This window comes from Rhinoraja longicauda, chromosome 38 (assembly GCF_053455715.1).
Source record: "Rhinoraja longicauda isolate Sanriku21f chromosome 38, sRhiLon1.1, whole genome shotgun sequence".
Classification (NCBI taxonomy): domain Eukaryota; kingdom Metazoa; phylum Chordata; class Chondrichthyes; order Rajiformes; family Arhynchobatidae; genus Rhinoraja; species Rhinoraja longicauda.
In genome coordinates this window covers 9,892,367-9,904,907 of record NC_135990.1, presented here as the reverse complement: position 1 = coordinate 9,904,907, position 12,541 = coordinate 9,892,367, and the positions used below count along the sequence as shown (strand labels likewise).

Genomic DNA, 12,541 nt, shown 5'->3' with positions numbered 1-12,541 from the left:
TGTACGTTCTCCCCGTGACCTGCGTGGGTTTTCTCCGAGATCTTCGGTTTCCTCCCACACTCCAAAGACGTACAGGTTTGTAGGTTAATTGACTGGGTAAATGTAAAAAAAATTGTCCCTAGTGTGTGTAGGATGGTGTTAATGTGCGGGGATCGCTGGGCGGCGCGGACTCGGTGGGCCGAAGGGCCTGTTTCCACGCTGTATCTCTAAAAAAATTTAAAAATCTAAAAAATCAGTAACCTGTGCCCGCCTTTTCCCCATATCCCTTGATTCCACTGCCCCGAGAGCTCTATCTAACTCTATAACCTTATTCAGAAGTTAGTTAATTTATTTACTGTCATGTGGACAGAGATATAATGGAAGCCACTTGTGGAGTTTGCCTTGCCTTCTTTTGTACACCTTGCTTATATTTTCCGCACACTTTGATTTTCATTCAATAGACAATAGTCAATAGGTGCAGGAGGAGGCCATTCGGCCCTTCGGGCATGGACCACCATTCAATGTGATCATGGCTGATCATTCTCAATCAGTACCCCGTTCCTGCCTTCTCCCCATACCCCCTGACTCCGCTATCCTTAAGAGCTCTATCTAGCTCTCTCTTGAATGCATTCAGAGAATTGGCCTCCACTGCCTTCTGAGGCAGAGAATTCCACAGATTTACAACTCTCTGACTGAAAAAGTTTTTCCTCATCTCAGTTCTAAATGGCCTACCCCTTATTCTTAAACTGTGGCCCCTTGTTCTGGACTCCCCCAACATTGGGAACATGTTTCCTGCCTCTAACGTGTCCAACCCCTTAATAATCTTATATGTTTCGATAAGATCCCCTCTCATCCTTCTAAATTCCAGTGTATACAAGCCTAGTCGCTCCAGTCTTTCAACATACGACAGTCCTGCCTTTCCGGGAATTAACCTAGTAAACCTACGCTGCACGCCCTCAATAGCAAGAATATCCTTCCTCAAATTTGGAGACCAAAACTGCACACAGTACTCCAGGTGCGTCTCACTAGGGCCCTGTACAACTGCAGAAGGACCTCTTTGCTCTTTATTATCACATGTACCGACGTACAGTGGAATTCTTTTTTTTTTGCGTACACTTCAGTAAATTATTATTATACAGAATCCCAGATTAAGTACAAAGTATAAGGAAATGAGAGAATGTATTAGTGTCGCCAGGTTTTGGCGCCATTTTCAAAGTCCACGCTGCAGCTGGCCATAGAGGCCTGTTGTCCTGGCTGCAGGGCCTCCAGCATCACCTCCATCCGGATGATGCAGTGAGCTGTTGTCCCTCTCCTCGCCCGGCCACCTTCAGCCTTTGTGCCGTGGGGGCGCCTCCCGCAGCCGACCTCGAGGGTGCGGAAGGTAAGACCGCCGGATCCACTTACCAGCTCTTTGTCCAGCGTCTGCTGTCACCAATTGCCGAACAGTGAAAGGCCTGGATAGAGTGAATGTGGAGAGGATGTTTCCATTAGTGGGAGAGTCTAGGACCAGAGGTCACAGCCTCAGAATTAAAGGATGTTCCTTTAGGAAGGAGACAAGGAGAAATTTATTTGGTCAGAGGGTGGTGAATCTGTGGAATTCATTGCCACAAAAGGCTGTGGAGGTCAAGTCAGTGGATATTTTTAAGGCAGAGATAGATAGATTCTTGATTAGTGCCGGTTTCAGGGGTTATGGGGAGAAGGCAGGAGAATGGGGTTAGGAGGGAGAGATAGATCAGCCATGATTGAATGGCAGAGCAGACTTGACGGGCCGAATGGCCTCATTCTGTTCCGATCACTTATGAACGGCCTCCACTCTCTGGTCCTCGGGCACGAGCTGGGGCCGGGCCGGGCTCGGCTGCTTCCCTCTTCGGATTCCATAGTGGGTGATCCAGGCCTGCTGCCGTGAGATAGCCATTGGCACGCTGGTCAGTCTGCCTCGTGCCCTGACGGTCGACCCTTCCACCTCATTATTAAGTATCACAACTCCCATTTCTTTTTAATAGACAATAGAAAATAGGTTCAGGGAGAAGGCCATTCGGCCCTTCGAGCCAGCACCGCCATTCAATGTGATCATGGCTGATCATTCTCAATCAGTACCCTGTTCCTGCCTTCTCCCCATCCCCCCCTGACTCCGCTATCCTTAAGAGCTCTATCTAGCTCTCTCTTGAATGTATTCAGAGAATTGGCCTCCACTGCCTTCTGAGGCAGAGAATTCCACAGATTCACAACTCTCTGACTAAAAAAGTTTTTCCTCATCTCCGTTCTAAATGGCCTACCCCTTATTCTTAAACTGTGGCCCCTTGTTCTGGACTCCCCCAACATTGGGAACATGTTTCCTGCCTCTAACGTGTCCAACCCCTTAATAATTTTATACGTTTCGATAAGATCCCCTCTCATCCTTCTAAATTCCAGTGTATACAAGCCTAGTCGCTCCAGTCTTTCAACATATGACAGTCCCGCCATTCCGGGAATTAACCTAGTAAACCTACGCTGCACGCCCTCAATAGCTTCCCTACCCCACTACACAGTTAGTTTAGAGGCCTTTCTCCAACCCGATTTATGCGATTCACCGGACATTGGTCTCAGCACAGCTCAGCTGAAGCCCATTCCAATGGAACGGTTCCCGCCATTTCCAGTGCAGTGCCATTAATTGGAACCATATCGCCCACGCCAATGTCTGAGCCACACATTTACTTCTCCACGGTGGTGCAGTGGAACAGTTGCTGCCTTACAGTGCCAGAGACCCGGGTTTGATCCTGACTGTACAGTACTGCCTGTACAGATCTGTACATTCTCCCCATGACTTGCGTGGGTTTTTTCCGGGAACTCCGCTTCCCTCCCTCACTCCAAACAGGTACAGGTTTGTTGGATAATTGTAAATTGTCCCTAGTGTGTGTAGGATAGTGTTAGTGTGCGGGAGATTGCTTGTCGGAGCAGACTTGGTGGGCCGAAGGGCCTGTTTCTGCGCTGCATCTCTCAAGTAAAAAATGAAACGTCTACTCTCTTGCTCCTCCTTATATAATGATTCTACTCATTTCACTGATGATATAGTCCCTGGACATTGGTCTCCTTGGTTGTGCACCTCTGGCCCTCCAGTACTAACCAGAGAGGGCCCTAGTGAGACGCACCTGGAGTACTGTGTGCAGTTTTGGTCTCCAAATTTGAGGAAGGATATTCTTGCTATTGAGGGCGTGCAGCGTAGGTTTACTAGGTTAATTCCCGGAATGGCGGGACTGTCGTATGTTGAAAGACTGGAGCGACTAGGCTTGTATACACTGGAATTTAGAAGGATGAGAGGGGATCTTATCAAAACATATAAGATTATTAAGGGGTTGGACACGTTAGAGGCAGGAAACATGTTCCCAATGTTGGGGGAGTCCAGAACCAGGGGCCACAGTTTAAGAATAAGGGGTAGGCCATTTAGAACAGAGATGAGGAAAATCTTTTTCAGTCAGAGAGTTATGAATCTGTGGAATTCTCTGCCTCAGAAGGCAGTGGAGGCCAATTTTCTGAATGCATTCAAGAGAGAGCTAGATAGAGCTCTTAAGGATAGCGGAGTCAGGGGGTATGGGGAGAAGGCAGGAACGGGGTACTGATTGAGAATGATCAGCCATGATCACATTGAATGGCGGTACTGGCTCGAAGGGCCGAATGGCCTCCTCCTGCACCTATTGTCTATTGTCTATTGAGATGCTAAGCCATGTGCAGCATGGTCATGATCAGCCCTCCAGGTGGCCTGCACTCCAGTACTGAGAGTCCCATTCCCAATGCGTGTTTGTCACTAGGCTATCTGTTCTGATTTTGTCCAATTGATGATTCAATGATTTCATGATACTTTATTGTCACATGTACCTCGTGCAGTGAGACGCTTTGTTTCGCATACAACCGGTAAAATAATGTAGCAAACCTCACCTCGACAGGAGACAACTGTTGCCATGTCCTGGCACCGACAAAGTTACAAAGGTCCACCAAACATTCCAACCTGCTTCCTGCCGCCTCCCTCTTTTGTTCTCGGCAGCCCCCCCCCCCCCCCCCTCACTGGGACCCCCTGCAATTACCTAAAGTGTAAAATCGCTTGTTTTCAGGGAAGCTGACTGATGCCTTCTCGTCCCTGGCCAGGAAAAGTCACTTCAGAGCTTTGAGCAAACGGCTGAACCTGGTAAGGCCCCAAACAAATAGGCTGACGATTTTGGAGTAATGTTTAAAAAGGATAAGGTCTGTGCACTGTGGGTGAGCCCTGCCTGTATTAGTTGATCTCAGTTAAAGAGATGGTTTACCCTAGCAACCCTTTGCATGAAAGCAGACCCTTCGGCCCAGCTCTCCATGCTGTTCAGTTTGCCAATCTGAGCGAGTCCCGTTTGCCCATGAACATCTGAAGACATAATAATAAAGAATTGGGAGGTCTGGATAAATTTATTTTAAAAAAGTCCGGTTTGGGTCCGAACTGGGAGGTCTTTAGAAGGGTCTCGACCCGAAACGTCACCCATTCCTTGTCTCCAGAGATGCTGCCTGACTTGCTGAGGCATTTTGTGTCTACTTTCTAATAATAAAGAATTGCAGATGCTTGTTATTACATAAGATAAGACACAAAATGCTGGAGTAACTCAGCAGCACAGGCAGCATCTCTGGAAAAATGTATAGGTGATGTTTCTGGTCGGGATCCTTCTTCAAACTCATAGTCTGAAGACGGGTCACGACCTGAAACATCACCGATCTAATTTTCCCCAGAGATGCTGCGTGACCCGCTGAGTTACTCCAGCATTTTGTGTCTAACTTTACACCTGAAGATAGATTGGGCACCACTGTGATGATGCCAGTCAGTGATGGTGAATTAGACAGCCAGAATGCCAATGCTTTAACAGACGGAGGGAATGGCAAGACAAATTGTGGGAAGCATGTTCTGAGAGGAAAGTAATAATTCCATTTGCATGAACGTGATGCAATTTTTCTCAGATTGTTTTCCCCTTAATTTCAAATGTCCAAACTCAAGCTGCAATAGTGTGGCAATTTGCATCTACTGTATAAGCTTACAACTTTTAAATGAATTAATTTATGGCCCCAGATGTTCAGACTGTTACAATTATCATATCATATCATATCATATCATATCTATACAGCCGGAAACAGGCCTTTTCGGCCCTCCAAGTCCGTGCCGCCCAGCGATCCCCGCACATTAACACTATCCTACACCCACTAGGGACAATTTTTTACATTTACCCAGCCAATTAACCTACATACCTGTACGTCTTTGGAGTGTGGGAGGAAACCGAAGATCTCGGAGAAAACCCACGCAGGTCACGGGGAGAACGTACAAACTCCTTACAGTGCAGCACCCGTAGTCAGGATCGAACCTGAGTCTCCGGCGCTGCATTCGCTGTAAAGCAGCAACTCTACCGCTGCGCTACCGTGCAGCAACTCTACCGCTACATGTGGTATAAGAAAATAACTGCAGATGCTGGTACAAATCGATTTATTCACAAAATGCTGGAGTAACTCAGCAGGTCAGGCAGCATCTCGGGAGAGAAGGAATGGGTGACTTTTCGGGTCGAGACCCTTCTTCACTGAAACGTCACCCATTCCTTCTCTCCCGAGATGCTGCCTGACCTGCTGAGTTACTCCAGCATTTTGTGAATAAAACAATTACATGTGGTATGTACTTCTTCTTCTTGCATTTGAGGCAGCAGAAGTTATGAAGCTGCTTCTGCTGTCTCTGTTTGTTGTCGTTCGCCTGACTGAGGTCAGTTGACGGGGCTCACCACGGGGAGGTCGACAACGTGAGCCCCTGGTGTGTACTCATCCGTCCCATTGCTTCAGCTCCATTGTGTTTTCCATATCACAACGTTCAGTGTCATCTCCCATCTCTCGGCAGATCCCCCGCTCAGAGGAGGAATATGACCTGAAGGTGCCACGAGACATGGCCTATGTATTTAGCGGTGCATACATTCCACTGAGCTGTAAGATCATAGAACAGGTAGGTTAAATACAATCTGCCTTTGCAGTCCTTGCTTCGAAAGAATGAAGAGTATAAACCTGACTAATATAGTAGAAACGAGGAACTGCAGATGCTGGCTTACCAAGGAAAGACACAAAATTCTGGTAGAGAGGAGAACTTCTTCAAAGTACAAGTTGACTTCTTTAAAGTAGTCAGTCTGAAAATGGTTCCTGGCCCGAAACGTCACCTATACATGGGATGCTGCCTGACCCACTGAGTTACTCCTGCATTTTGTGTCTTTCCTATCTTATATTGTACTTGTGGAAGGCTGAACTCTGAAAGCATGTCCTTCTTAATCCATTCATAGAGGGCTCTGCCTTGTCAAAAACATTTAATTAGGTTGTTCTGAACTAAACTGTTTTAATTTGTTAGATTGTACCCCTCTGTCTTTCACTGCTTAGGACTGCCACTCTGTAGATGTTCCTGGCTTGGTACCAGCACTTTCAGCTCTGGTCTATTGTACCAATATTGCCCGCTCTCTCCATCCCCACTGACCTACCCAAAACTACCCACACCTTTTCTTTCCTCACTCTGTTCTGCTGTACATTTCCAGACCTCCCTCTATGCCTGTCCATCTTCAAAAAGCACCATCTTTTCCTGAACTTGCATTTAATCACATTCTCTTCACTTAGCACTTCACTAATATTTGTCATGGAGAGTCATACAGCACAGAAATATATGTAGGCTATTCCAACTCATCCGTGCTGGCCAAGATGCCCCATCTAAGCTTGTCCCATTTGCCAGTGTTTGGCCCATATCCCCCTGTTCATCTTGTTCCTTTGGGTAATCTGCTATGGTACAGGTGCGATATGAATGCAAGAGGTTACCCCCTCTCCCCCCCCCCCCACCTCTCCGTCACTCTACCCCAGATTCAGCACGGAATATATTTTTTTCTATTGCCAGGTGCTGGAAAATGAGGGCTGGGCAGGAATGGAGGAGGTGTCGCGGTTATTAAACAGCAATGAATTTGTCACCAATGGTAAGTGTTGGATAGGATTGGGGAGTGGGCGCTCTCTGGCATGTGTCATGCTCCAATGTTGGTCACTGCCCATTGACGAGCTGCCCTGGGACAGCCCATGGGCATTGATGCCACCTCCCAGCTCCTCCCTGACTCTTTTCTCTTTATGTATGAGGAACACCAGAGAATTGTTGATCGGCTACCATGGATGGCAGAAATGGGCTTGGATGGGTGGCCACCATTGAAGAATATTCTACTGCCGTTCTCAGCCTGGACTCACACACAATTTAAGTTATAGGAATAACCAGAGACTGTTCCTTGGAACCTTTTAGATCTGGGCTTTGCAAGGGCAGGGTTTATTGATGGGCAAATGATGGTGGACTTTTTCTATTAGACAATAGGTGCAGGAGTAGGCCATTTGGCCCTTCGAGCCAGCACCACCATTCAATGTGATCATGGCTGATCATTCTCAATCAGTACCCCGTTCCTGCCTTCTCCCCATACCCCCAATTGAACCAATATATGCTTTAAAACTATATGTTCTTGGGAAGTAGACACACGGAACTGCAGATGCTGATCTGAAAAAGGATCCTAACTCGAAACGTCACCTATCCATGTTCTCCAGAGTTGCTGCTGACCCACTGAGTTACTCCAGCACTCTGTGAAACGTCACCTATCCATGTTCTCCACAGATGCTGCCTGACCCGCTGAGTTACTCCAGCACTTTGTAAACCAGCATTCTACATGTACATATGACCACGTTGGGATCAGATAGGAGTGGATGTTGGGGTACAGGCAGTATTGACGTGAAATAACGAACTGGTTCCTCGCTAAAGAAATGTGGAACAGGTTAGGCTACTGGAGAGGTAATCCAGAGACTTTGACTGACAATGCATGTCATGAGCATAAATCCCACAGCATCTGAGGAAATTAAGTTCAATTCAAGAAATGTGTTTAAAATAAAAGCCATTTGTGGTAATGGTGGGCATGAAGCTACGGGATTATTGTTAGAAGTCCCAGATACCCTTCAGGGAAAGTGTATGTCTCATCCTTATCTGGCCTTCGCGTGACTCGAGATCAACAGCAATGTGGTTGAACTTCCCTCTGACAAGGCCCGTGGTTTGCAACAGTTGTTGGGGATCGGCAATAAATGGCAGCGATACCCGCCACACCCACCCACCATGAATGAATAAACGTAACGACAACTTCATGTGGCCCAATCCTGGTGTCATGGTCTGTGAAGTTCTCTTATCCTTTTCTAGAAAGGCCCGCCGACGCAGCATCCAACAGCAGCATGCAGAAGGTCGTTCTTGTGCTTTTTCTCGGAGGCTGCACATTCTCGGAAATCGCAGCCCTGAGGTTCCTGGGCAAAGAGAAAGGTAACAAGAGATGATTAAAAAGTGGTGGACACTGCCAGAGTGCAGTAGGTAGATATAAATAATTCCCAGAAGAACCAGAGATGCCCTGTGCAAAACATTTTTCAACATGTTGAATTGTTATGATTGGAAACACAGTGCCTGAAAGGGCAATTGTAAACTAATTCAATAGGACTTTGGCCCAATTCATCCAAGGTGCCCCATTTGCCCGCTTTTGGGCCATATCCTCTACCAGTCAGTCCAAGTATCTTTTAAAGGCTGTCATAGTACCTGCCTCAGCTACCTCTGAAAGCTCGTTCCATATACCCACAACCCTGAAGCTACATGGGAGTTAGGCTGTGGCATTATTTGGTTAACTCTTCAAAAGGTTGGCATGAGTAGGATGGACTGAACATCCTCCCAGTCACTACATAATAAATGAAGCGGGGTTGGAAGAGGGGGGAGGATATCACTATTACCACCCCTATTTATCAACCAATGGTTCCTACTCATAGATTCATAAAGTCATACAGCACAGAAACTGGCCCTTCGGCCCAACACATCCGTGCTGGCTGAGATGCCCCATCTAAGCTAGTCCCATTTGCAAATGGAAAACTGGAAAATCTGGGTGTATGGATGCTTGGCCAGGACTGGAGCAGACTTGGGTGCCATCTCTCAGCCCTTCCGAACACTCCAGATCCAAGCTGCAAGCAGTGGGCTGTCTGCATGCATGGAGCTGTGCTGTAACTTAACTCAGTAGCTTGACTTAAAGAGGAAGGGAAGGGAATTAAAATGGCATTTTGTGTTTCATTTTTTTTTTCTGCTTTATCTTACACAGGATGTAGGTTTGTTTTTGTTACCACGGCAATCACAAACAGTTTTCGGATGCTGGAGTCTTTGTTCGAGACGCACGTGTGAAAGATGCATCAGCCGTTTCTGAGCAAGACATCAGGAGAGGGAATGTACAGTGAGTGGAGATTGTTGAGCCAGCTTAAACCTAGTAATAAAAAATAAAACAAAATTCCCCTCAACCCTTTGTAACTGGATGGAGCCTGTCAGTGTAACCAAGTCCAGTTGTCTCAACTTCTGATGGAACAATGGACGTGCTGAGATTTAAACCACCACCTTGGCCAGCTTCTTGAATCCTATAAATTGACTACTCAGTGTGAACTGGCTGTACTGACCTAATAGGCTGACAGAGGGATTTGTAACTTCTATTTCAGGGAAAGCAGAAGGATTTCCAGTGAAATAACAATGCACTGCATTTACCTCAGCAGAAACCGTGGAAGAGCTGGATTTGCATTGCAATCAACGACGAAACATTGAGAAAAATATGGAGCCCAATACATGGCCTCTGAAATCAACTCTGCCACTCACTGAGATGGTGGCTGATTTGACTTTTGTCTCGGTCCAACATTCCTGCCTGATCCCATAATCCACGACTGCCCTATAGGTCATCGGGTCAGTTTTGAAAGGAGGTTTTGAGTTTGGAGATCAGAAACAAAACAACTCTTTATTTAGCACCTTCTATTGCCAAAGTCTTAAATTACAGCCTGTTGAGTGTTGGCATTGTTCCTTTGGTAAATGTGCAGATCAGTTTCTGTGCAACAGGTCCCACAGACGGCAATGAGGTCATGACCGGCCAGTCTGGTTTTGAAGGAGTAACCTGGTTTTGATGAGCAGGTGTGGGAGACTTCCTTGCATTTACTTTGGAACTGTGGTGGGAGTGGAGCTATTTCACTAACTATTTCAACACAATGGGGATGGAATAACAAAACCTAATGCAGTCAGTATTCTCCACAAATGTAAAATACAACAAATCTTCCATGGTAATCACCCCGATATAAAAAATGTAATTTATCTAATTCAGAAAAATGTGCCAGACATTTTTTAGTAACAAAGGGTGGGATTGCAAATATGTAATAAAACAGAATGTTAAATGAGAGAATTAAAGCCATTTGTTTCATCTGAACAGGGGTCTTCAATGAAATTGTTCTGATTCCATTTTCATTCTCCTGTGTACTTTTACATTCCGCCTCTTAAAATCAAAGTTATAACAATCTGAAACATTAAAAGTAACAATTGTCTATTCTGTATCATACTCTAGCAAGTCATGATAACTTAAGTTTCAATTTCAATGCTGCCAACAGGAATTATTGAGCATAAAATAAAGTGCTGGGGGAACTTAGTGGATCAGGCAGCATCTGTTGAGAGGATGGACAGGCGATGTTTTGGGTCGCCACAGATGCTGCCTGACCCACTAAATTCCTCCAGTACTTTGTGTTTTGCTTAAGATTCCAGCATCTGCACTTTCCCGTTGTCTCCACAGGAATAATTGTCATTTTTAAGTTTCCATGGGCAAGGAACTTTGCTGATACCGAGTGCTAGCTTTTTGACTGTGAAATTCCATCTTGCACTGAGCTAAACTTTTATGTATATAACGTGTGACAATAAATAAAAAACGTTTTATGTACAGTATCTTTTCTTATGTACAGTAACTGTTCATATCTCCACCTATATCCTTCCTTTGTCCCGCCCCCCTGACATCAGTCTGAAGAAGGGTCTCGACCCGAAACGTCACCCATTCCTTCTCTCCCGAGATGCTGCCTGACCTGCTGAGTTACTCCAGCATTTTGTGAATAAATACCTTCGATTTGTACCTGCATCTGCAGTTATTTTCTTATGTACAGTATATGACTGAGGGTGACATCTGAAATTCAGTTTGATCTATACAATATACTGTATCCAAAGGTGGTTTAACCACAATCCTTGTTTTTTTAAAAATATTGAATCCCTTTCCCCTGTTGGTGTCTTAGTTTATTGTCTGAAAGGCAGCGTCCTCGGCATTGTAGGACTTCCTCAGTGCAGCAGAGCGGCACTTCAAGGTAACCCTGCTACTGGTGGATGGAGAGTCCCTATGCATACCGCTGCGATATGTTTCCATGTGCACTGGCTTCCTTCTGCTGCCTCACCAGAGTGTGCACTATTCTTGCACAGCTCAATATTGTTAGGTGGCTATTCAACTCTGGCTTTTCCATCAACAACAATGATACGCCTGTCATTCTCAATGATGAATCACAACGTGACATTTTCTTCAAGAAATTAAATATTAAAAGCTAAACATTTACGTGGCCCGGGCATAAACCTGACCTCCTCAGGAAAACTGGCTAAATCAGCCATTTTTCTGGAGAATCAATAACTGGTTTAATGTAGGGCGGCACAGTGGCACAGCTGGTAGAGATACTGCCTCACACGCCAGAGGCCCGGGTTCGATCCTGACCTCGGGTGCTCTCTGTGTGGAGTTTACACGTTCTCCCAGTTTTCGAGTTCCCTCCCACATCACAAAGACGTAGGTTAATTGTCCTCTGTAAACTGAGTCTAGTGGATGAGAAAGTGGGATAACATGGGACGAGTGATTGGTGGTTAGAATGGTCACGGTGGGCCGAAGTGCCTGTTTCCATGCTGTATATCTAAAAACCAAAAAAATAGTGTGTGCTTGAGTTTAGTATGTGCAAAGTAGACTGAAATATTTAGAACTAAGACGAAAACACCAGACCACTGATCCAGATTCATCTTACTCTATTTTGAAACAACCATTTGTCTATTAATATCACCGGTTGTGTTTATAGCAGGTCGTTGGCACTCAGGTAGTTCAGCTGCCTCGCAGCACAAACAACCAAGGTTTAATTTTAACCTTAAGTGATATCTATGTGAAGATTTAATGTTCTCTGTGAATTGCTTCAGGTGCTCTGGACTCCTTGTACATTGTGAACAGCTGCTCCTTTGTAGACTATAGAACAGTGCAGCACAGGAACTGGCCCATCACCCCACATGTCTACTGGACATCTTGCCAAGATAAACTACTCTCCTTTGCCTGTACGTGATCCATAAACCCTCAATCCGCTTCCCTTTGTACCTTTCCATATCTCTTGTACATTTCCGTCACCTACAACGGGACCCCACCACTGGCCATATCTTCCCATCCCCTCCCCTCTCTGCGTTCCGCAGAGACCGTTCCCTCCGCAACTCCCTGGTCCACTCGTCCCTTCCTACCCAAACCACCCTAACCCCGGGCACTTTCCCTTGCAACCGCACGAGATGCAACACCTGTCCCTTTACCTCCCCCCTCAACTCCATCAAAGGACCTAAACATTCTTTCCAGGTGAGACAGAGGTTCACCTGCACCTCCTCCAACCTCATCTATTGCATCCGCTGCTCTAGATGTCAACTTATCTATATCGGCGAAACCAAGCGCAG

The 12,541-nt window shown here is 46.0% G+C and overlaps 1 protein-coding gene across 3 annotated transcripts in view; it reads left to right on the top strand.

Moving 5' to 3' along the window:
- vps33b (VPS33B late endosome and lysosome associated) overlaps positions 1-10,894 on the top strand; it is a 48,012-nt gene extending 37,118 nt beyond the window's left edge. For 2 of the 3 annotated variants that reach the window (XM_078429866.1, XM_078429864.1), the window contains 5 exons: positions 4,065-4,138; positions 5,849-5,950; positions 6,875-6,950; positions 8,192-8,308; positions 9,123-10,894. In XM_078429866.1, coding sequence (XP_078285992.1) covers positions 4,065-4,138; positions 5,849-5,950; positions 6,875-6,950; positions 8,192-8,308; positions 9,123-9,202 — 449 coding nt within the window. In that variant the 3' untranslated portion in view covers positions 9,203-10,894. The remainder of the gene's footprint in view (positions 1-4,064; positions 4,139-5,848; positions 5,951-6,874; positions 6,951-8,191; positions 8,309-9,122) is intronic. The other variant, XM_078429865.1, reaches the window with a different exon arrangement.
- Positions 10,895-12,541: the final 1,647 nt, after the last annotated feature.